The 26960-nt window shown below is 39.0% G+C and overlaps 1 protein-coding gene and 1 long non-coding RNA gene across 2 annotated transcripts in view; both read right to left on the reverse strand.

Moving 5' to 3' along the window:
- The window catches only part of NRG3 (neuregulin 3), a 343313-nt gene that overhangs the window by 56798 nt on the left and 259555 nt on the right, over positions 1-26960 (reverse strand). Inside the window, 1 exon segment of the mRNA XM_058421560.1 lies at positions 8153-8179. Coding sequence (XP_058277543.1) covers positions 8153-8179 — 27 coding nt within the window.
- On the reverse strand, positions 417-1424 carry LOC120755761 (uncharacterized). Its single transcript, XR_005701874.2, has 3 exons — positions 857-1424; positions 682-732; positions 417-597 (listed from the first exon to the last, which is right to left on the reverse strand). It is a non-coding gene; the product is annotated as an uncharacterized LOC120755761 (long non-coding RNA).

Here is a 26960-nt window from a genome sequence, read left to right on the forward strand (position 1 = left end):
TAATACATAATTAACTTAGCACAAAAATAATAAAAATATCATATTAATTAATATGATAATTACAGGATGACTGACACAATAGATATAAATGCAGTGAGTAAATTACGTGAACACGATCCAAAAGGATCTGGATCCATACTAAAGGAAAATACCTCATGGCAATTTATTTAACCATTCAAAGAAGAAAAGTCAGCAGTTGTAAACAAAAAAAGTTCATTTGCTGTCTGAATGTAACAGTGTACAAGAAGCTCTCAGATTACTTGCACTGTTGTTAAGAACGGAGCATACAAGAACACCACCTGCACACTCATACACAGGATTTATTTTTCCCCTCTTCCTTTCGTGCTGCTCACGCTTATCTGTCCCAGATAATTGTCAGTTGCTAAGTCTGAAGCAACACCAATAGATACCCTGGGCTACTGGAGAGAGTGTTTTTCAGCAGAATCATGCTTGAAATGAGAATAAACCAATGCTGATTGGAACAGGAAATGGGATCATGAGACCATTGTCAATTACAATAAAAATATCTTTATTAGAAACCGTCAGCCAGAGCGGGAATATCTCTGCGCTTCTCCATGCGCCAACATCCTACAGCTCCTGCAAAAGAAGAGAAAAGGCAGTGCATGAAACAATAACTTAGTGCTCTATGCAGCACATTGCCATTTTTTCCACGCTGCTTACCCTTCTCCTCCGCTTCCAGCAATTACTGGCAGGACACCATCTCTACTCATTCTAGGCAGGACACAGAAGGACAGAGAAAGATTTAGTTCACTGTCAAAACCATTGATTTTTCTACACAGCTCTAGTATACATTACTAGCACACCTCTGCCATGGAACATTTGTTGAGATACTTACATTCTGCTTTCCAAATCCTTGCACCATTTACTGAATGAGACTTGACATCTACGTAGCACCTCTGAGCAGCAAAAGGGCAAAGCAGCACTGATTCACTGTGGCCGCATAAACATGGTACAGATCAGGTGTTTGGAGCTTCTCCTCCTGTGTCAAGAAAACCTCAACACACAGTGAACAACCTTCCACTAATAATACTCCCCCACCTCCCCTCAAACAAGAGATCCCAAGTTCTCATGGACACGTCCAGATGGTACTCACTGCTTTGCAGCCTCCTCCCAGTCCTCTCTCAACTGGAAATGTGAAGTGTCACTGGCAGATCCTGTGGCAGCTGTCTGTAGCACCACCTTTGACAGGTGGATCTCACCTTTGCCCTGCTAGGCTTGTTTCAGCAGCGTACAAGTTACTATCTACATATTTTTGCATCTTGTTAAACTGCAACTGAGCCCAAACAAAGGCCAAATCTCAACACTGCAAGTTATCTAATTGCATTAGCATGCCCTTGTGGTGTCAGTTTTAACAATTCCTCAGGCTCAGCGCAGCATTTACCTAAATACCATATTCAAAATGCAGGTTACGAGACTGACTGGGTATAAGGTCACATTTAAATACACAGCTGTCTGCTCAGTGTTGAAACCATCCAGTTACCTGTATTTCATGATAAGAAGTGTTTAACTCTGAGGCACACCAGCTGTGCAGGAACCGAGGGCACATGCCTAATCCCAAACTAGAATGTGCACATGGTATGTGAACGTAGAGACAGGACACAGCAAAGCCTCTCTGTGAGCAGATGAGATGCTGTGTCCTCAGCTGAAACCCCACCTGGAAGCACACGCTGCTTTCTCTCTGAGGTGCCAATGCTCTTGAACCTGTCAGGATCAACAAGAAGCTTCCACCCGGCACTGGGAGGTACACAGAAACTTACCTGGAGGCTTAGACACAGGCTTCACAAATTCTTTTCTAACCCACAGATAACATTTGGATCATATTAGTGCCCCCCCCTACCCCCAATCAGCACACAGTGGAACTCGGTCCACACTCACCTTGGGAGTGACAGAATAACAGTCCTTACGTATCATTAGGGATGATGCACAACCCCTTTCACAGACTGATTCAGACCCCAGCTAACACAACGTTCTCCTCCTCCCAACCCAGACCCCAGCCAAACAAAAACTCAGACCAACTCTGGCTTTCTAAACTTTTCACTACACCTGGTTATCAGTTTTTGTTTAAAAATTTCCATAAGTTTCATCACAAATGATCAGGAGCTTCAGTAAGAGAGAACAGCTGAAACCAAATACTGGGGAAGGTCAGCAGAGCAAGTTATATATATTAAAATTATTTTATCCACCCAGTTCATGGAGTTACTATTTTGATAAAACATCACAATAAGGCAATTAGTGACACACATAAGTTAACCACACAGTAAATCTTTTAGAAACAATGCAAGTTAATCCAACCCAGTTCACTGCCAATACAGAAAGTGCAGATAAATTGGAAAAATGACATATACAGAAAAGATGGTAGACAGTTTACAACACATTTAGGTAAAAATCTTTCCCTCTCAACTAAGCCAGAACCATATGCCCTAAACTAAGCCAAGATGTGAGGCAGCCTGCAATTTACGCACCAGATGCAGGCTGACTTTCATCTGGGAGATTTGTTTTCCTAAACAGGTACAACCACTGGCAGAGCTTCCCGCAGCCCCTGAGGAACCTTTGCCCCGTCCATTGCTCTTACAGCACTCAGGCATCAGCTGTTTCTGTAAAACTCTCTCTTCTGCTGCTCACGTCTCTTTTCTCTAGAGATGATAAATGACTCTTCTTCCCAGCTAAGTGAATCCCATGGAAAGTGCTGAGGTTCTAAATCCATTTCTTGCCTCAGGATGCTATTGTTATTTTGCAACATATTTTAAAAGGACAGGTATTTCATAAGGCAAAGTGAAAGATGAGGTCCCAAGAGCAAAGCCTTTAGTGAATTTGGAAGAGGTCCCAAGAGCAAAGTCATTACTGAGTTTGCAAAGATAAAAAACCAGAAGGAGGTAATGAAAATTTGAGGCAGGATGAAGAACAAAGGGATTCAAGGAGCGATGATGACGGTAGTAAACACTCCAAGTATCAATGCCTACCAGAACAGCTCTTCTTAGTTCTTCAGAAAGTTACCAACAGAGCACGGATGAAAAATTTTAAATGCTTATTGGTCAATAACAATGTAATTATTAGAAAGATATGGCATCATAGTTCCGGGATATGATTGTGATCAGAATCTCTAATGAGATTTTGTGCAAACAGGAGCATAAAGACAGTCAGTGTGCCACATTATCAGAAAGATATCTACCTGCTTTATACTGTTAAAAAGGAATACAGGGAAAGTTGAATTTCATGTCTTTATTTTTTTAAACAGATATCCTTTAGAACACATACGGTTTTGCTCATGTATTTGAACATCTATCCTCTCTTCCAGCAAGGACTGGAGCATTACAGAGTTTTGTGACAGATAAGAGCTTCTAAATGGTAACTGAGGCAAGGACCATCCATGCAAACACTCGTTATGTATTATCATTTTCTGGTTGCTGCTGCAAAACATTGAGTTTCAAAGGAAAGAGTCCCTGTTGTGAGCTGTGCAAGGAATAATGAACTTTGCCTTTTTATTTCTGGTATTCAGGAAAAATACTAAGCTGTTGCACTATAGCTTATCCTGCCCATCAGCAAAAACAACTTCTGCAGTTTGTAAAAATCAAAATGCATCAGTCACAGTGCATGACACAAGGTCACAGAGTCAATCTGGTTAACTGGATCAGGTATTCCCAGAGTCTTAGGTGTACATGATCTCAGCACAACAAGGAGACAGTGAGAATAGGCACAGTGAAAATGCAGCATGCCCCATCATCTCCAGCGTTAACAGCTGCTCAGACTACAGAAAACTGAATACATTTCACACTGTAGTCATTGCAAGGAGATATATAAAGTTTAATAGGATCCCATTCTTGAGTTGCTTTATTGCTCTGCTCAATTAAATGCTATTTAATGATTCAGCACTTACTAGCTATTATATACCATTCATACTCCATTGACTCCAGTGAAGCTCCTGATTTTTCCAGAGAAGATGAGTAGTTCTAAGGAAAAATACTAATTTTCTGTTTAAGCCTTAAGAATAAACAAATTAAAAGCAGTGACTACATATAACAACCGCTACATTGGTTTTCTGTAATTCAGGCATGGGGAAATTGAGAATATCACATCAATATTGTTTACACCATTCATACTGGTTTAACTGGTAAGCAGCCCAAGGATGAAAAGTATTTCATGTTATGTCTGTATTTTGACATCACAAATGTCAGTGACTTGGCTGTTGCACTTTATTGGAGCACTTTATTTTCAGCTGTATCCACCATAAATTACTGTTACAACATGAAAGATTATCATTCTGGATCATCAGAGTGCGTGGTGTAGGCAAGTTGCTCAAACGGTCATGTTTGTTCATGTGTTGTAGCAGGTTATTCCAATACTCACCTCTGTGTTTCATGCCTTAGCACACCTTAGCTCTACTCATCCTCAGTGTAAGAAGTGAGTTAAAAAGGCAACTCCTTGTCTCGGACACTGGCTTGCACTCAGAACATCTACAGGTGACTCTCAGGTAAGGATTTCAGGGCAGCTGGGAGAACATGCACCAGGCCAGTCTCCACAACAGCTTTCAGCTGCTCTCTGTTGCTCCAAAGTGCTCCATGTTTGCTGTCACAGATATTGCCCTCATCAAAATTTCCACCAGAAAAGTGAACCATTCAGCCCTGAGCTGCAGTTAACCACTCAGGTCAGAAAATGATTATGAACTGTAGATACCTGTATACCCACGCTCTCTAATGCTAATGATACATCACTTAGTTGTTTGTTGTATAAAAGCTGCTTCTTTTGATTTTTTTTTTAACAATCACTCTCGCTTACATACACATTAGGAACCACCACCCTGCTTCCCATTGACACAGAATTGTTCATACAGCTCATATATTTCCAGTTTGTAGGAACACAGTGACACCTTTTCCTTACTTTGGCGTTGGAAATGTGAATAAAATTGCATGCATCCTCACTGGTGAAACACTGGGCACCAAAGCAGACCAGGTGAGCTGCACGGTGCTCTCCTCTCACCGCTCTGCTCCCGTGTGAGGAGGAGAGGACACAGCCAAGTCTTGTTCTTTGCAGGAAGAAATAGTTTCTGTGGTACTGAAAGGTATCCCCCAGAGAGCTGAGGAATCTAAATTCAGAAAGCCTGAAAAAACTTTCTGCAAATGAGAACCTGAAGCACAGACAGATTAAAAGACCTTGCCCAAAGCCTGTCCAGGAGATAGCATCAGAGATGGATATTGAATCTAGTGACAATCAGACACAAGATTTTTCTTTCTTTTGACTTGATGTACTAGAAAGTACAAACCATTTCTTTATCACCAGAAGTTTCATAAAGCTGGACCACTGATGACAATGCTGCAATCCACAATTTTAAGGACATAGGGTCCCTTGACCACATACTTGGCTTTCATTTAATGTGGAAGGTGCTGCACATAAATGCATTAGAACCATACATTAATTGCTACATTTGAAACATTTTAAAACACATCTGCCACATTAATATGCCTGCTTTTGTCTCTGCTGTCCATACAACGAAACAAACAGTGTAAAAGTCAGTATCAGCAGCAATATTAAAGTAAAAGGAGTTCAAGTTTTGGAATGTACAATATTGAATATTGTGCAGAACACAAACCTGACACCACCCAGACAGGAAAGGGGGTGTGAGATCATGAGTGAGGTTAACACAAAATTCAGTGTGGTACATAAACTGAATGCATAATTCCTGTTCCCAAAGTACTGTTTGTGAGAGAAGGGTCCAGCAGGAAGGAGGTTTCAACAGGTAATGGAAAAGCAATAGTGTCTCTACTGAGCACTGGAATGGGCTGCCACAGGAGCTTGGGGGGGAAAACAGTACCAACTGGTTTACAACAGGATACACAAATTCATGGACCACAGCTCCCTAACAGGACAATAAAGGGACTGGCTGTGTGTATACACTTCACTGATCCTTGCGAGTCTAGCAAAAATATTTTTAAAAAATTTAAAAAAAAGGAAATTATTAAACTTAGCTACCTTCCTTGGCACATGTACCCCAAAGTAGGTGTGTAGTTTCAGTGCACATTTAATCTGCACCCTTGGACACCCCTACAGAGAGTGACATGAGGTTTCAGCTTTGTCTGCTGTGTAAGGAATTCAGCCAGCCCTGGCAATCCAAGTTACATGGTTTACATGGTTTTCAAACAAAACTTCTGAAGACGATGATGAAAATGGAATTTCTAAGGCAACTGAGCCCACAAATGCAATGAAAACATTAGAAAGAGCATTCTCTGGATTATGTACAAACAAAGCTAAATTCAGCACCATCTCTACACTCTTGTTTTTCCTAGCTAGAAAACACTCTTTGTACTAATTGCTATTATTTTCTAGAGTACAGAAGTAAACTCATTGTGGTGGCTTTACAGGAGTGTCCCTAATTTGATGAGCATATTGTCACCTGAACTCTGTGCACAGGGTGGGGATTTCTGCTTTGCTACATGTGCAGCAATGATTCCATGCATGCTTACATTTCCTAAGTAAATCTCCATGAAAACTAGAGGAGGATTTAAGAAGCACAAGCATTTTGCTTTTGCATACAATTCCAGAACCTGCTTTTTTCTAGCCCACAGGAAACAACTTCAAGCCTCATTTTAGGATGCTGTCATAATATTTTCAGGTTTGAGATGTAAGATTTCATTAATTTTTATGCCATCAGGATCGGTTCCAATATTAAATAAAAAAATCTGAGAGCTACTCATATGACAGGACTACTCTGAGCCAAGATTTCAGGCATTAGCTTCAATTCTTGCCTTAAAGAGATATCTTTAAAAAAAAGGAGAAGAAACTGAAAATCTCAATATAAAATTAACATCATTCAGCTTTGCCTCTTGGGTAACTCTTTCCTGCTTCTTACAGAAAGGTTCATTCAAAGCATCCCATATATCTGTACTCCTTATCCTCTTTTACCTATATGCTTGTCCTTCAGCTTGTATGCCCCAGGACTGCTGCCCACAATTTAAGTTAAGCAGGATATAAGCAGAGCCTTTCAAGTCACCATTTCTCAGCTGTGAAGACACTTGCATCGATTCCACTGGCACTTTTCAAGCCTCATATAAAGTGAAGTGAAACACAGAACTTCTGGACCTCACGAACCAGTCCTCTACAGAGAGCAGTGCTCTAGGTATGGTACAAATCCAAAAGCAGTAGGAAAAAAATCCCTGAACCTGCTGGCTATTCTTTTGTTACTGCAGCTTGCCAGGCAGTTAATATTCATCACCATATTGGTTTCTTGACACTTTACTGGCCAACAGAATCCCCACGCTGGCACTTAAAATTGATAGGTTATACTTTTAAACTCTAAGAAAATCAAGTAAAACTTAAAATAGGGAAAGAGCACATTAAAAGTAACTGGTTTGTGACTTCAATAGGAATTTGCATGCTTTTTATTCTAGCGTTTTCCAGTCATATTTAATGGTTTATGCAAGCTGCTCTTACACGAAAGACTGCTAACTCTGTGAAGGATGGATCTCAGCTTCCTCAAGTCTGAAGACCACCAGCTGAGAGGTGATCTTATGTTAAGCCTGCCATTCCCTGAGGCTATGGAAACATCACAGAGCTGCAGCTGAGCCAAGAGTACAGCTTTTCTTTTCCAAAATTGTAAGAAGCAAGTATTTCCTCCTTTTCTAGCTTTTTCCTAACCAATTAAACTTTTTCCACTGAATGATGGATCTTTGAATCTTTTCTTAAAAGTATTTCTGTGATTTGCATTATCATTAATAAAATGTTTCTTATTAAGCCTAGTTAAATTTAATATTGTAATTGCCAACAAATTCTTAACAAAAGAAAAAATAATCTGATTTAGAATTCACTTTCCTTTACACGAAAAGTTAGTAACTCTACCTTAAAATCACATATAAAACACTATTCCTCAAGATGATATGGTCACATAACCTTTATGCTATGTTTCATTAAATACCAATGAAATACTGTAACATCATTACGTAGGTTTTAAGCTCCATAGCAGTGGACAAGAGAAAAATTAAACCTTTATATAATTTCAAATATAATCAGTAAGTATAAAAGGAACCCAATCCAAAACCCAATGGTGGAGGTCATGGGAGTCTTCCCATTAAAATCCATGTTCTTTGGACTAAGGAACCAAGATAAATATGAGCAATTGGAAGGAAAAGAAGTTAAAACTTACCCATGAATTCAATTCCTAAATGGTCTGCTATACTCATGAAAGCATGTAAAAGAAAAAAGAGAGAAGAGACAGAAATGTTAGAAACAGAGTAAAATATATATTAACCTTGATACGGCAGTGCTGCGCAACAGTGCGGGGTCAGGGCTCACTGTGTGGGTACAGGTCTGAAGCAAAGACACAACCCTGCCCCACAAAGGCAATCCTAAGGTGGGAATTTAGGGCACTCAGCTGTCACACGAAGGGATGTGTACTCAGGGAAGGACACAAATGCCTTTACATTTGACTTTATGTTCAAGCCAGCTACCTAAAGGGATTTCATCTTCCCATCCTCCTGAAACTCCTCTCTCAACATGCCAACCACCGTCCTTAGTTAGACAAGGCTCTTTCTTTCGTTTTCTCTGACAGGGATCAAAACCTAAAGAGATGAATGGAATGCTTCCACTGAGTCTGGCAGCTCTCACCACAGCGCAGCAGCCATCGTTGCACCCAATGTGACTCAGTCTGCTCTCTGCTGCACACCAGAAAACCTGACAGCAGGAAAGAGAACCCATCTTCCCAACTTGACCCTCAGACAGACAGGATGCAGTAACTTCAAGACACCTCAAAGTGAAGGAAAAGCTTTTAACACTTTCAGAATATTGACTGAATTACCACATGGACTTCTAAACATTTCAGGGACCTTTTTTTACATCACAAATTAGAGTCTTCTAAGAACTACATAGCACAGCTAAAAGATTTTCCAACGTAACCCAACAGTTAGTTTAAACGCCTTGTTTTACAGCCAGCTCTGGTACCTGTGACAGATCATGGAATATTAGGGTTTCTGTTGAAAATGCTGGGAATTCTTTACCTTTTGCACCCTTTCAATCCACCCAGGAGAAGGCACTGAGCATCAGCTTGCTCAGTTCACTTAGCATTAGAAATCTATGGAACAGCTGCTAAACCCCATATCTTATTTTCACGCAGAAGGCACAATATGCACTTCAAAGCAAAGAACACAAGATGATAGTATATGGTATAAATGCCTTATTAGCATGTAGGGAAGGCACATCATGCAAGTTTAGTGACAAATGAATCCTTCCTTTTGAAAACACATTACTCAAAATCATACATATATGTATTCCACGTAATGGTCTTCTAATCTGTACTCTTGCATTCAAGTACAAATATTTGACAGGAATGTAAATTTTTATAAGAATGTGATTTTTTTTTTAGAAGCATGAGATCAAATATATCAAAAGTGCATCAAACCTACTATATTTACAGAGATTTGTAGCTTTTTTCCTTGTCTAATTTTCTGTACCTATGAAATCTGCAAATGTCATCTACATGCAATTCACACTTTTGCATCCTTCTGTAAATCAGATCAAAATGCAGTTGAAAATTCCTTACTTTAAAAAACAATAGCACAGTTCAAAGCCCCATAATCTGGTCTCCAAGGAACTAAGGATATTGACACACGGAGGAAGATCATACACTGTTATCTGTTCAAGTTTACGTAGAACAGCTGAAAAAAACAATCCTTCTTTCCTAACCTGGCTACATACCCTCTCTACACGTTTTCCATTTGCAGCCAACCACTTCCTCGAAAAGTGGATACAAAACAAACCTTTCTTTTAAAACTATGAAAAAAAAGCATTTCAGTTGATATTTGAGTGGCATACACATAAATGAGAATCAAGAATATATGGAGCCTTCCTGGGAAACATGTTCAGCTGGAGAGGGTGGAAACATGTCAGGTGATTTATTTTAAATATCTCATGTGCCTTGAAAACAACTTCAGCAACCAGCATAATATATGTTGCTGACAAAGCTGATTTCCCCAGATTACGATAAAAGGATGTCCGGAGGGATAAACCTTTACAATAAAATATCCAAGCTCCCAATCATTAAGTGTAGTTCAACAAGCTCTGTGAGCAGCTATTTGGAAATAGAAAACAAGGAAATGGTAACTCTGGCATGTGTGGCACACATTGCACTGGTCATGACCATCACTGTGCCACCCCTTGGTGACCAGACATCAGCGGCCCAAATCAGCCACTCTGCAAGCTCCAGCTTGGGAGATGGGTTTGTCCCCTCTTAACAACAGCAAGAACCCTCCCAGCAGGTGCATGTGAGAGACACAGGGCAGCAGGAAATAACCAGCAGGGGTGGCGGGGGATGTGAGCTGTGGCGGTGACCTGAGACTGAACCAAACACTAAAATGTGAAGTACTGACCCTGGCAATCCACAGTGTGACAAAGGACTGCTCTACTGCTGTACAGCCGTGGTGCACGAGTGATGAACTGCCTGCAGAGCACTTCCCTGGACACAGCAAGTGCAGTGCCAAGTAATTCACCATCGAGAAATGGACTCAGTTAAAAAAAAAAAAAAAAATGCATATGAGAGCTATAAATGTGCTGAAGCGTGGGCGCTGCTCCGCAAGATGGGGTCATGAACCAAATAATGCGACCGTATTTTACTTTTGTTATTGTGGTTTCTTCTTTCTTTCTGGTATTGCTAAGTTCTTTGAAACTAATATATTTCTCAGATAGGAAGATCATTCACTTTTATTTTTTATTTTATCAGTATTTCTCCATTTTCATTTTGATGTAGAAAAAATACTGTGCCTTATGGTCCTTGCACTGTGGTAATGTGGTGGTAGTATTAAAGCCCTTTTAATTTATACTGTCTAAATACATACACACCTGTGAATACTTGATAACGAGGACAAGAGAAAATCAATTTGCAGTCACTAATGGATTAATTTATTAGCGCTCCACAAAACAACAGACTGCCTTGTGTCTGGATTGTGGTTTGCTGCAGCTTCTTTCTTAGTCATATTTACACTATGAACGGAAATATAAACTCAGCATGTAAATCTAGCTGAAAAATCTTGGACATTAAAGTACCCATTGTAAACCTCTACAGACATTTTAGTCTTTTCTAAGGACAAGCTGACTTTGGCATGGAGACGGCTTTAGGAAATCAGAGCAACGGCAAAGTAGTTTCCTCTGCAAATGAAATTTATCGCTTCCAATACACTCATAAGAGTTGTTAAATTGTCCTTGGTAGATGATTGTCTTGAACACAAAATGCAACATGATAATACGCTGGGAGCTACCTTGGGACAGCTCAAGTATTCTGAACAGATTATCTGTCTGGAAGTAACAGGACTAAGTTTAACTTTTCAGTATAAGACCAATAAAACCTGGTCTGAAATAAAGGAAAACATTTCTGTTCATAAAGCAGATAGATAAGGATACTACCTAAAGACAGAAACTGCTTCTCTCTTGTCCACTGTGCTTTATGATGTTTGGCAGCACATGGCTATCAGCCCATTTGTACATCTAATGGAGCAAAAACCACAATCAGTTACAGAGATAGACAGATAGATAGGAAACTATAGAGTTTGTTTGAAGCATATTATTTTTGGTGCTTCATTTTGCATGTGAGCATGCAGAGTAATTGGACAAGGGATTTACTTGTTCAGCAGCAAAGGTTCGTTGCTTCTATCTTCTCTTCTCTTCTCACAAGCAAACTGACCAATGCTCCCAGAGTTTGGCTGTTTTTTGTGGTTTTTTTTTTTGTTTTTTTTGTTTTTTTGTTTTTGTTTGTTTGTTTGTTTGTCTGTTTTGCTTTTAATATCAAAAAAGTAAAAGCAACAGCATATAATAATGTATTTTAAAAATCTCAGTTATTAAATAGCATAAAATTTGATTTTGCTGTTTGCTTTAGAGAAATTCTAGTAATTTGTTTCTGTAATTAATGTACACAGAAGTACTCTTCAAAATGTTCGGTGGGGTTGGAAAACTGATTGAGACTGTTCAGAGCAATCAGAGACAAAAAAAATCAAAATAGTTCAACTACTGATTTTTAAAATACCGTCACTGAAGCACATGACAGAAAATTCCCTCTCTGAGACATTTAAAAATGGATCAAACTAAATCCTGAAAATGATCTTGACTCAAGAATTACCTGGACCTTCCTATTACCCTCTCTGACAAAGAAGACTAATAAAATTTTTCAAGATTAAAAATTTCCCTGGCAACAGGTAGCTGCTCACTACACGTTAACTGGTGTAATAGTAAGTACACAGAATATTTTGGTATTTTGCCCCATCTATGTCTAGACACAATAAAGAAAATCATACATCCACACATCCCCTACAGGATACTTGGTCTGTTTTTCATGAAATTATAAATCACAGTTAAAGAAATGATAAAAACTTAGAAGGAAAGAAGACCATAAATCTATAAAAAAACCCAATTCACAATCTGCTATATTCTCAGTGTAAACAATGAAAGAACATTTACACTCCCAATTTGCATAGATGCAGTTAATTTTACTTTAAACCAAGTTGAAGTCCTCAATGTACAGAAGCAAATATTGAAAACAGAATGTAAAGGTTAATTGCTTTATCCAATTATTTGTAAATGAAAAAAAAATATAAAAAGGAGGGGAAAATCCCTAGGCTTGCTGTGAGTATTTGTGTGGCTGTGGACAGATTATAACTTAGCCTAAGGACAGGATCCCCTCACCCACTATCAATTCCGTAACAAAGGAAAACTTGAAAAACATCCATCAAAACCTCTTGTTATATACATTTTACACTGTGCTGAATAATGGAATAAACTATTGATTTTCTTTTCCTTTGAATGACTAAAGCCTGTGGCTGTGATTTTCATTGCAAAAGTGGAAAGATTGTTTTCAGCTTCTGCAAATAAATAATAGCAATGCTCCCATGTTCAGATTCAAGACAACACAGAAATTTCAACTTTTTTACAATCCCTGCAGCCTTCAGACTCAGAGGATTAAGCTTATCTCTTTTCCATTAATTTTTAAGATCTTAAATTATCTCTGCAGCTAATAAACTAAGTTATTTCTCTTTGAGGCACCATGTTGTGTATTAATTGGAAAGAACTCAGGCTCACCAAGCAACATCAGCAATCTCTGCTGATATTCACAATGCTGTAAATCAGTACGGATTAATTTTTACTACTATAGCTACAAATTCAGCAGAAGAAATAAACATGTCTAATTTTGCATCAGTGAGTAGCCTATTGATACTATATTTTAAGCTTATTAAACACCTGCAGAATATATTTAGGAGTTTTATCAGATTCAGACCAAAATGTTTATCACCAAGTGTCAGACAAACGCAGCAGTTTTATTTTTCTCTGAATAACCCGTTTTTTTCAGCAACGAGATGAGAAAGCAGGTAGATATTAAATGCTGCTATATGGAGATATATTTTTACTGATTTTCTCAGCATCCATAAATCAACACAAGTGTTCAACACATACAAGGACTTTAATTTATCCCAGAGTGCCAGCAAGAAAACAGGATATCCACACAAAACACTTTGCCTCCACTCAGACAACTGGGAGATGCCTTCTTTATCTGTTAAAAATGTAAGCCCTGTTTCTGTGAAAAGTAGTAACTACATCAAATGTCAAAGAAGCTGCCCGATAGACCCCATAGCTGATGGTGACAAGGTTATTTATGAGGTTTGCTCCAAATGTATGTTGGAAATGATAAACCTGTGTGATCACTGTCAGATCAACCTCCCCTGGCACAACGAGCCTGCAGTAAACATTGCACATTACAGTCTGGTTTACCTGATTATTGACATCAGCATTAGCTACTATAACCAATGAGTCTGGTAAATATTCTCAGAAAAATCAAGGTTTCTCTGATATTATGCAGTTTTGACACACCAGTAAATCTGTGTCAACAGCGCAATTGCAAAAACTGTGACTTTTCTTTTATGTTCCTGTTCCTTACAAAAACCTCTCATCTCCTATAAAGTTTCTTTCCCACCCCTGCCTTTCCTGGCTCCACACACCACACTGATTTTATATTCCCATCTAAGAGACCAACCCCACACACCAGGTTTTCTGATTGTGCTAAGGACTGCGCAAGAACAAAACACTGATGTAGCTAAGTGACCGACTTCTACGATTTTGAATTCTTTTCCTGGGCTTCCACAGCAGATATGACAATGACTGCATTTGTCTCGCAGTCTCTACTGCTTAGTAGGTGATTGCAGCACTGTCACAACTGAGGAACCACAGGGAGAACTGGGCTATGGAGAAATATATTCTTCTATCCTTCTGTGTCGTTTCATTAACACAACGGTTCCTGCAGAGCCCAGACTTGTCCTGCATGAATTCCTGGTCCAGCCTCTCAAGCCTGCTCCAGGTCTGCACAGTGGCATCACGCTGCCTCTGCAGATGGACCTGCCATTATCTGCAGGAATGCTGGCAAATGGGTTTAAATGCATTTATCTACGTTGAACTGGGATGTTCTCACTCATTAAGCACTTCCACCGAATCTCAATAGCAATTGGCATGATTAGTGCAGCAGAGTCCTTTGGAAACACCAACCTCTACTCTGGCAAAACTGGTCCTTTCCCAGCTGTGCTGCAACAAGGTCTCAGAAAGCTAAATAGGAGAGGGAAGTGGAATCATATTATATCAAAAGCACATCCATGACTTCCAAAACATGTGATCTGGAAAGTTTTTGGAACCATGTGTATGAATTAGATTATTTATCTTGTCATAGGTGTAAAAGATTTCACTTGACTGCAGCATTCTGTGGGTGAAACAATCCTGTTCTGGTTCAGTAAGTGACACAAAATGTCTGTTAAGATGGGATAAGCCTATGAGTTTCTCAGAAATTACTGTAGGGATTTTTGCACTATTATTTCCAAATGGGTGCTTGGTAATATGGGTCTGTAAAATATAACCAGCCTCACAGAAACATTACATGAATTGCTAATAGCTCCCTCATCTTACGAACGTATGACATTTAATAAACATTTTTCACACTAAATGTTACTTTATTCCTTCCACAGATCATTAAGCTGTCCTTCACTTGCCTACTACAAGAAAATGTTTCAGATGCAATCCTGTTTACTGCTCTCTAAAGGCACAGAAATTTTTGTAGGTTTTTGTCAATTTCTTAAAACTAATTACTTTCTTCAACTTCAGGATAAGGAATGTACATAATTTTGTGGGAAAAAAACAAAAACAAAAAAATGAAAAACCCCACAGCTTTATTCCCTAATGTTTCAAGTAATTTAGTTCTACTGCAGTCAGAAAACAAACAGGCAGAAGCGGAGTGCAGGTATTTACACCAAGGTTTTACAATATTAACTGAAGGTTTTAAAAGCTGGGCACCCTACATCATCTCCAGTGACAAGAGGGTTGACATAGTTATTGGTATTGATACTCCGTTGCCTAGATAGCTGGACGGTTTTGCAGCAAAGAGACTCAGGGATGTAGGACTCAGACCTTTTAGAAAGATGCTGGTTTTTATCTATGTTGATTTGGGAATCTACTTTTCTTTAGGAATCAAATTTTGACAATAACAACTATATTTGCTGTACACTTTCTTATATTGCTTCATTTTAAATAATTTAGGATATAGAAAGAAAATTACTTAAACTTACTCCGGTTACTCTGTGCAGGTTTTTCGTACCTGGTCTAAGGCTGCATTATTGAGCCTCGTTTCCAGCAGTTCTGTGTTACCGGCTCAGATGATGATACAAGAACATAAAATTTTCATCATAATTTCATCATAATTTTATCAGTTCTTAAATGAAATCTGCTGTCTTACGGGGAAGTACTTCTGTATAACAGCAGTCTCTCGAGCCACTTTCCTGCACCAGGACAAGTTTAACACGAAGATCTCCAATGCTCTTCCAAATTTTACTGAGCTCTTTCTCTAGGAAACCAGGCATGGAAGTGCCTTTATGCCTCAGATCCAGCCGCAGATAAGCAATCCACAGGCGAGAGGTGCTTAAAAGGGTTTGACTTAAAAGAGGTTGTTCCCAGCTATGTAGATCTGCCCTATCTGGTGAGGAAGAAGAGCAGCATCACTGCTTTTTGTTATTCTTTTCAGTTTCACAGGGATACACACTTGAAAGCTTTAAAGACTATTGCAGTGAGCTTTATCAGAAAACACAGCCATTGTCCAACATCTCTGATGATTCAAGGGAAGAAATGCAGACTGACAGTTCACAAAAATACTCCCATTACTGTACAATCCTCCCATGCCTGGAAAATGTATAGCAGGGAACTGACCTAGGCAGACCTGTCCTTTTTTCAATGCTAAGCCTCTCTAATAATTTTATAACTCAACGATAACGTCGTGGTTTCTTTTGAAAAGCTGCTGCACGTTTGCTTGCTGTCACAGTGTGCAATCCATGCCCATACACAGCACAGCTTGCTCTGCATTTATGCTCTATGTGGTGTTAAACGTTACAGACAAAAGTTCAGGTATGTGTAAGTGCTAGAGAAACTGCTTTTTTTTTCATTTCTTTTTGTTAACTGGAAAATTTCTACCGAGACATTTTGTGACACCATGGAAACATTTTTTTTTTTTTTTTTAAACTGGTGAGCAAAAATAGACACATGAGGTGAATATTTTGCCATATAGTGTTTTCAGATTCACAAAAAGGCTCTTGAAGGATAGTCCTCTTCAGTACTCAGATTTGAGTGCTCTCTCAAGTCACCTACCAGATGCCTTTGCCAAACTGAGTACTTTGAGGCTGGTGCACTCTACGAGCCATCCTGATGGAAATACACTGGCAATTGTCAGCTTGTTCATGACATCAAACCCCAATCAGAAGAAGGAAGGAGAAGGGCTCTGTTTTCCTCTAAGCTAAAATGCTTTCTTGACATCTGTGGATGATTTGTTCAAGCTAATCAATACCGAGGCAGGTCTGAAGGGTAAGCACTGTGACTTGGACCAAGCTCTGTGGCACACACAGCACTGTGTCGGACATGCCAGGCTTTTCAAGTGAGATACTGAGATGAGTTATTTGTTGAGATGTGAAAGCTACAGAACTGAGGTATCAAGGCATTAAGGAAATATCTGTCTTACCTGGAGCTCTTACAGTTCAAATGGTGCCAACTTCTGTTTGACGGTGGGTTGTGGCACACATGTCCTGACAGCATCAGACCAACGTGTGTTTATGACCCCAAAGACAAATAACAAATAATGTCCCATACCACGCAGTCATGCAAATGCAATCACGGCTTTTTTTCCGTGCCAATCCTGCCTTGCTTATGGAAATATGTTCTGCTTAGGAGTCATTAGCTAATAATGTAAACAACCAAGTAAAAATGAATGGCAAGAAAAGATTTTCCTCAGAGTCTCAGCATCTTGTGTAATTTTAGATGCAAGCCATGAATTTATGACTTCAGATATGTAGGAAGTGGGAAAATCACTTAACTGCTTATCTGTTTGAACACTGTAAAGGGTTCAACTCCTTTACTACCATGAATAGATTAGAACATTAACTCCTATAAATACCCATAACAAAGGTGGTCTGAAATCGTTAATGTTGGGGATGAACAATATGACTCATCCATGAGATTTAAAGCAGACAGGATTGCGATAAAAAGAATCATTAGCAACTATCACCAGCAATAAAAAATAGCACACTGGAACAAAAGTGTATGATATGCACACAACCCAGAATCACCTACAGCGAGAGCAGCAAAATGAAAGCTGCTGTTTGCCCTCATTTGTATATGGCGATGCACTGCAATTAATTGTTAGGAATATAATGTGAGAACGGCGCCAAAGGGCCCCATATATTGAAATATTAATCTCCTGGAGTGTAACTGCTCTCTCAGAGCCATTCAAACAAATGAATTGCCTGTGCACAGACCAGATGCAAAGCAGAACCACCAGGATGGTGCCTCGTGCTGATGCCTGCAGCCCTGGCAGTGACACCGGGCCAGCTCACCCCGCACACAGAACAGCATGGGACAGACAAGGAGCAAAAAGGGGAAAAGTTCATTCTATAACCCTTGTGAGCACAAATTATTATTTAAACCTAGGCAAAGAGGTTTAGAGGAATGTGCATCTTATGACTTCACAGAAGACTGAAAGAGCTACCAGGGGCTGTCTCCAGTGAGATACCTCAGTAAAACCTGTGCTTCACTTGATCAAAGTGCATTTGTTTTCTTTATTCCCCAAACTTTAAGGCACCTCAAAGAATTTAGTTGTTCCCAATAAATCTCAGAAAACATTCCCCATTAAAGATCTTTTTCCTTCCAGGTTAGAGACACGTTATCTGAATTAGATCTAAACAGTATTGAGGAATACAATGTTTCCCTTGTAAGACCTTACTATGAGGACATAAATTATTCTGACAAACAAAAACAGGGCAAAAGGAATGTCTGAATTCTTTTCCACTACAAAAAACGGATGTGTTGGCAAGCAAATTAGTTTTTTAGAATAGTCAAGAAAATGGAAATAAAATAATGTTTTAACCTGCTTAGATTTGTAGATCTTTTTTTTGTATGGCTTGTTCCATATCAGTAGGACTTTATTCAGAGCAAAGTTGTGAGCTGAAGTCACAATTTTAACTCCTCAGAGGGCAGAGAAATCCCCAGGCACGGCTGAAATGTATCAACTGTCTGGCCCTGTGCTATCCAAAGCATTTATATCGCTAAGAGATAAATATAAACCAATATAGAAAACACCTGTTTTTCTTTCTTTTCCTGATCATTAGTAGAGCCAGGGGTATGGAAATCACTTTCACATGAGAGGTAAATGAATTTTGAACCAAGGTCTGTCCAAGAGGAAAATGAGTGAACACTACAATAGCTTCAACTTTAGTCTTTGGATAACGAGCTGAAATAGGATTTCCCCCTTAAAATGTCTGACTCTGAGAAATTACACATGTATATGGTCACAAAGTAAGAATTATTGCATCTCCCATGTAAATTCCAGTAAAATCTCTAGAAAACACTACAAGCTATCTCTAGCATAAAGACAGGATACTGTACTGAAAGGTCTTATCTTTTTAGCAAGTCAGAAAACTAGAGGTGTATGGGACCCAAAAGCTTTCAAATTTCAAGAGAAGTACATAATATATCAGCATTTCAGAAGGAAAACAAGAAATCCTGCTACCTATGAACATTTTTGTTTTCTTTTTGTTAGATGAAACTGCATTGTAAATTCACTCATTTAGGGATACAGTTACATTGATAATGAGGTGAGTTCAGTGGACTTGCATTTTATCTGCCAACACAGCCTGCTAAATTGAGGCAAAAACTGGCAAGTGACCTCACAACTGACAAGACCATGGCTGCTGTGCTGGAATCCTTAATGAAAAATTCTATTTTCTTGCAATGGCATTCTTACAGAGGAAATAGTCATAAAGGTGTGAAACACACTGCAATATACTCACAAAGCTCAATACAGCAAAGGGAAAAGATACAAAGACACACTTCTGCCGTGATTCATACTTGAGGGTCAAAATTTCAGGTAGTGAGATCAGTAGGAAAATTTAACCTAAGAGATGGTGAAAAAGTACCAAAGTTTAGCAGCACAATTTTCCAGTCTCTGCTCTAAACCCCAATGAAGCAGAATTGCTGCTGATCTGAGATGAAAACTATGATTTCACAGAAAACTTTGGGAAGCTGAGTGTGCTAAACTGAGTATCATCTTTTTTTTTTTTTTTTTTTTTTTTAAATTTTATTTTGCCAGTACATGGTTTCAAAATTGTGAAGTCCAGGCCTCACCTCTTTTTTCCCTAGCTACACATCTATTTTACTGTTACATTGGTGGCAGGGCTGTGAAGGGGATATGAAGGTGATGATCAGTAGGAACGACAAGTCCCCTTACACTGGCATGGAGATGCCAGGCAGCCTAAGGCTGGTGTTCAGGGGGTGGATTCCACCTGCACCACTCTAACCAAATTCATTAATCAGACTGCCAAGGTACTTCTGCTTTGGAACATGGCTGGGCCAGAAAACAGCTCTCTAGAATATTCTACTGATCCAAATCCTCCCTTCTCCAGAATATTTAAAGAGAAATATTGCTTTGCCAGAGCTGCACGGCTCTGGCAAAGTATTATTTGTATTTTGTGGGACTCTGGCTGCAGATCTTCCCAGTCAGCTCTTCTACTCATCACATTTACCAGCAGCAGTCCTTTTCCCTAGAATGCTGTACAGAATAACAATCTCATCCCTGCTGCTTCCCCAGTCCATTAATTCAAATATGGTCTGAAATCTGTGTGAAACAAGGGACTGTATTGCTGCTTAAGCTGGCAACAGCAGCAGCAGCAAGAGTTATTTACATTTCTGAGTAGCTTTATAAAGGATCAGTAAATACTCTGGCATCAATGAAAAAGTACTTCCTACTTTGCTACAAAACCATTACCTCTACCTAGTATGCAGATAAAAATAAAGTTTTTTTCTCAAGACATATTTGTGAAGAATTCAGAAGCTTGTAACATCAGAGAATGCTGTCAGCAGCACTGTTCCCTCAAAGGAAAACAGCTGTCCATTGCAAACTGCTGTCCCCTCCTTTATTCTGCAGCTGTGCCCTGCATATATCTAACTTTAAGAATATTTTAAGCTGAAAAAACAGCTGTCTCTATTTTTCAATTGCCAAATGCCCTTGCCATTGAGAATTAGATTTTCTTCCCTTAAATAAAACAGGTAAGAGAGCTTAACACATGAAAGAAGCAAAAAACCCACAAAACACTCAGGCACCTAAATACCTTTGTAAGAGATCTCAATACCTTTACATTTGTATAACAAACTTGAAGTCACTTTTAAATTGGAAACCAGTCATCTTAGATTCATATCTCTTAAGTGGTCTAGAAAATTTTATTTCTTTGGGGTAACATCTAGAATGTCAGGACGAGTGACTCCCGCACCAAGCCTCACATTCACACGTCCAGCCAGACTGAAGCAGGAACACCAGCACGCAGCTATTGGTGCATGGAAGAACAGCCATGCATGAATTATCACACTCTAGGAACACCTTGTGCTCTTGCAGCTGGTTCTTCCCTGACATTGCTGTTCCTGCTCCTGCCAGGTACTTCAGGTCAGCTTTCAGACTCCTACATTTGCTCTGAGATACCCATTTTGCTGAGATGTCTACTACTTTTGCCAAAGAGCTGCATTAGCAGAAAGCTCGCAGGGCGCCAACAGCTGGAGTCTGCACTGTCATGGGGGAAATTTCTTGGGAGATCCAGCAACTGCAGAAGGCAAAAGGGAGTTCATCTGAGCCCCCTGTACTATCATATTATGCTGCTCAGCTGAGACCTTAAACCCATCTTAAGCTCCAAGGCGCAGAAGGTGATTTCTCTAGTGTGTAGGAATTTTCCTTTGGTTTTTAGTCTAAATTCACACTGCACCAACTTAAGCCCATTCAGTCTTGCACAAACACTACCTTTCAGCTTCAATCATTCTTATATTTCCTTTATATTTATCCACTTGGCGTATTTATGGACCCAATGACATCTCTGACATATTTCCCAGGCCATCATTCCATACAGCTGCAATTTCCTGACAGGCGTTGGAACATCTATCAATTACTGTACTGGATCAGCAGTATTTCACTCAAAAAATGGCATTCAAATACTTCTTAAAAAAACTGATCACTGCTTCCACCACCACTTCCTACATTCCCATGAAATTTAGCATCTTAAAAGAGAAAAAAATGTATCACGTACCTATTGGTGCCGTCAGCATCACCAGACACAAAACAAAAACCTCCATCCATTAAGCAACATCAAGGAGGTAACAAGCTGTGATTAGAGCCTTTGAGTCAGTCTCCTCACGGGACAGGAGAACACAAGATCTGCCCTCAGAAGTGCAAGTTCACCCAAAGAGGTACAGAGAGAACTGTGCTGGGGATTTTCCTTAAATGCTTTTTGCCTATGAAGGAGATTTCTGCCCCACTAACTAAGTTTTATCTCAAATTATGAACCAGAGAGAATGAAGAGAGAAAATGTGTTCCCATCCTATCTGTGTGACAACTTAAAGTAAATCAAAACAGTTTGAAATCTAACTCTTTTCTATAACCGAGTTCTGCACTGAGGAACAAGTTTTAGAAAAAAAAAATTTGGTTTTAGAAAGGAACATAAAATTCAAGACAGAGGTCTTAAGATTACACTTGTGAAAGCAATTTTTAAAAAATCACGTTGTGGTAATTACAGGTTACGTACACACACAGACATACAAGAAATGCAGTCATGTGCTGTGCTTTTCTCTGTCTTTTGTGTAGGTGCTAGACACTGCTGCACAGACATTACAACACAAATACTTCTCAACACAAATACTTCTTATTTCTTTTTTTTTTTTTTAATTGTTTGTTTGTTTTCTAATGCTGTTTAAATTGCTTGGGCAACTTACAATAGGAATTCTGATGTCTCGCTGACTTCTCTTTCCTGTGCAGCCTGCAACTGCAGCAAGTTTAAATATACGCAGAGTAATTACATAGGAGCTGGTAAATACTTGCCTAACGATGGTCACCTGAAGAAATGCTTGCTGAAGAGTTAATATGAGTTGAGGCCTGCAATATGAACCTTCTTTCTAGAAAATAAATCTCAGACTGTGGTAGAGTCTATACCAATCTCTAACAATGGTCTGAAGACAGACAGCTATGACAAATGCCATAACAAAGGGCACACAGCCCTTGTCTGCCTGACTTGAAGTCACTGTCACTGTGGTGGAGCCTGATTAGCTGCTCTGTAATTTCACATCTTCATTTTCTTGCAGCCCATTAGGCTGCTTTTAATAAAAATTAAGTACACTGCAGGGCAAAATAACCAAGTAAACCAAAACAAAACACTTACACTGTTTATAAACGTTTTCTTAAAAAATTGCCATTTTAAAGATAAATGTTTCTCTCTTGAGCAAACAGGAAACCATTCTTCCCAGTTTCTACCTTTGGACCTCCCCAGAACTGGGATGGGGGAGAACAGGCTGTTTCTATGAAATGAATTCACACACACACACACACACACACACACACACACACACAAAAACAAAAAAAAAAAAAAAAAAAAAAAAAAAAAAAAAAAAAAAAAAGTCACATCTGGCTGGACGCTACAAAATAAAATATACAGAAATAGACAAGGAAAAACTAATCATAACAATGACAATACAAACAAAACAATAATTATATGACTCAAACTCCACCATGATGAGTAAGATGAATCAGATTAAACAGCATCCATCTCAGCTAAGTTAATGTTACAGGATGCTACAGCTTTGTATCCCATGCACTGCTTTTCCCAGGTTGTGGTAATTTCTGCCGCCTCTGCCCATGGCCATTGAATGCAGCCTGCTGTCTCTTTGTGCTCCTGTTTACTTCTGTATAAAATCCCACACACTGGAGCATGGTTTCCCATTTTTTTACATATGCTAACATGAGAAAGGTGGCAGTGTCATTTTAAGCACCTGCAAAAGTTTCTGTGTCAGGATGCTCTGCTCTGCCACATCCTCACTCCTGCTTCAAGGGGGAACAGGAAACAAGTAAAACACGAAAATGGGTACCACACCTTGTGCCTGGCCTTGGCAGGCTCTGTCCCACTCTTACTTGGAATGCTAAGAAAGCAAAATTTAGAAAACGCTCAGCAATGGGCAGCAGAAGGTACTGATAAAGCACATCACATTTGTGTGTGCTGGTCCTTCCCTCAAAGGTAGTGTTTAATGTAGCTGGAAAAGATGCCATTTGTGATGGAAAGGTAAAATCCTTGCAGTTGCTCTGGACTGCAGTTTGCTGTTAAATGGTTTATTTTAGTGCATTTTCATCTTAGAAAAAGAGGCTGGCTGCTCACATTTTTTTTTTTCTCAAGTTATGCCATGAAGAAATATAATTTGCCTTTTGATAGAAATGTCAAGGACCCATTCCCTCCAATTTACTATATAGATTTTTAAATCCCATACAAAAATGTTATAAGTTTAATTGGAAAAGACAGCATGACAGCATAATTTTATACAACTGGTTACGATTATTACAATAGCAGCTTCCACAGAACTCTCAGTGTTTTTTTAAGAGCATTTACAAGCATAAAGTGTGAGTTAGGAAAAAAAAAATAGTAATTTGCTACAGCTGTGCAAAGTGTATTAAGGAAATCAATCAGCAGTGACACAGATATTTAGAAATGAGAGATATTTTGCCCATCTGAGAGCACAACTGTAAGATTTCATGATGTTAATAAGGTTTTTTAAAATGGCCAGAATAAATAAATCATTATCTTTTTGCTCAGGTATATAGCACATTAAAAAAAAGGCAGACAAATGGGTTAGAAAGCTATTCTGGTTGTTTTTTCTTCACATAAAGGGAGAGTGAGATCAGTATGACAGAGTATGAGCCTAGGAAAAAATGATGACAAAAGGCACCTCTCTGGCAGCCTTAATGCTGGAGTTGTGAACAACTTCCTTCTGTTCAGACAAGAGAATTTGCTCCTTCTTTTGTAACCAAAACTGCATCAAAGATATCCAAGTATTGCCAGCCTGCTTTCCTAAATGCTAATTTCACAGAATGTTCAGTTCTGGCTAAGCCCTTGGGTCAAAACTAATGCTACTGTTATATGCAAGAGACACAAATCCTTTATTTTAACAGATGATGCAGAATAGAGACTTACATGGAGGACTAGAAAAATCAAGCAAACTTATTTTCTGAAGGGCATGTTGAACATGGATACTAAAAGGAGCTTTGAGAGCATAAGGGCAATAAGAGAACAGAACACTTTACTTAATTAGACAATAATGAAAAAAGCTTATTAGGGAAGTTTAACACACTCCAGAGAAGTCTATAGAAGACAGCAACCCAGTTCTTTTGCTAAAGTGACTTTATGGTGATCAAAATTCTGCAGATTAAATATGCTCCAGATTTATTCTTTATTTACTTTTGAAGATATTCTCGTGGGTCAAAACACCCTCTTTGACCTTGAACTTTGTGCTTTTGACATTCAGTATCTGACACACTCAAACCAGATCAGAATAATGCAATAAGGACAGGCTGTAAAGAAACTGGGCTGTGAATAATACATGTAAATTATGTTGAATAGAGATCTGTGAGAGTTAATGGGTGGAAGACAGCCAAAATTGCCTTTCTTCTTTAGGGAGAGGGGCAGGCATACCAGTATTTATACAAGCAGGCACATTAATTGGCTTTTGCTGAGCTCTGTGCTGCTGCAGCTAAACTGCTTCCACAACCTGACCTACATAATTTTGAATTTGCTTGGGTATTTCCTCATTCAGACACAGGAGAGAACAGCACACAGTGAACTGCAGAAGTGATCCTGCAAAGTCATACAGCCCCACATGAAATAAATTTCTTGTAAGCAAATTAAAACTTCATAGAGTATCTCTGCAGCACAAAATCAGTCAGTCGAATTAGAAATTGCTGGATTAAAACTCATATAATACTGTCAGAAAACTGCTATAGTAATCTAAAAGTACTGTCAATGGCAATTAGCATAAGCATTTAGTTATGGGACACTCCATATCCAAGTGCTTTGCAGCAACCCTTATATTTATAAACTGACAGCCCTCGTTTTCTCTGCTCTACTCATTTCTCAGTCTCCTAATTTTTCTGGTATACTCAAATGAGGAAAAGCCTGTAAGTTACTCTGCCATATGAAAGATACAAGATTATTTTACAGATTGCCTACTCTGAAAATGGCCAAAAAGTAGCTACCACAGTAGGTTTAATAGCAAAGAAGTCTCATGAAAGCAGAATTTCTAGATAGGGTTGGTTGAATTCTGGCCTCTGTTACATCTGCAGGATTTGCACTCAGAAACACTATCAATGGACATATGTAATTTAAGGACAAATTCCAGGAAAATTCTGTATAGTTTTGGGGGTCAGATGTTGTGGAGGAACATCTGAGTAGCTCTATCAAATTTTCCAGTAACAGCCCCTCTTCTTGTGCCAACCAGATGCAGGAAAGGGACTCAGAAACAAACAGCCACTGTCTCACCAAGTAGTTTTCATCTCACCTTCCATCCATTACCAGCTTTCCAGTCCAGTGTTTGTTCTCAGATATCCTATCCACTACCAAGATAACCAAACCAAGGCAAATGCTGAAAATATCACTTGGGATTCAAGAGAGAAAGACCTCCTAGCTCTAAAACTATATATGAAAATGAACAGCAGCCATTAATTTATTTCTGGGCATTTCAGAGGCATTAAGAAGTTAATTTTCACGCAGTCCAAGTAGAATTAAAAAAAAAAAAAAACAAAAAACAACAACAAAACCACAAACAAACCAAAACCACCAAAAAACCACCTTAAGACATATAGGAGCCTAAATATTATTAAATATTGACAGGTGCCAAAACTCATCTCATAATTTTGCACTTTCTCTTTACTTTTTCCTTTTGCATGTGAGATTTTGCATTCTTACAGAGCAAACACATTATTTTACATTCAAATACTGGTGCAGCTGCTACTACCTAAGGCTTGAGGGATTTATGTATAATAACACAAGTGCAAAATAAAAGAGTACATCTGGATGCGTATCAAACAGAAGCTGCATCAGTCAATCAAACTGCTGGACAACAGATTCACATCTACAGATAAATGTGAAACAAAATAAAATTCCTCAGTCAGACCAACTTCTTCAGAAAAATGCATTATGCATTTCCCAATACTGACATGGATAATGTAGTACTTTTCTCCTTGACCAAAGCATGCCAGAGAATTTGTTTTCTAAGCCAACACGTGTCAAAGCAGAAAATCAAAGCCATTCTTCTGAACTGCTATCAATAAAAAAGCAGCAACTGTATCAGTCAGCTTGTGTAACAATAAGAACCAGATATGTATCAATGTCAGGCTCTCAGCACACCCCCCTCTGCACACAAAACACCCTCCATTCATACACAGCCACTCTTGCAGGATGCACACACACTGCTGCTTCTCAGTCCCTTCACTTGTTCTGACATCTCATTTTTACGGTGTAAATACCACACTCTGCCCAAACAAAAACCCCTCTGTGTATGCCTTTTTTGTTGTGAACCAGAGACCAAAATAAAGGACCAAAGCAGTCCCCCTC

The sequence above is a fragment of the Hirundo rustica genome, chromosome 8 (assembly GCF_015227805.2).
Source record: "Hirundo rustica isolate bHirRus1 chromosome 8, bHirRus1.pri.v3, whole genome shotgun sequence".
Classification (NCBI taxonomy): Eukaryota; Metazoa; Chordata; class Aves; order Passeriformes; family Hirundinidae; genus Hirundo; species Hirundo rustica.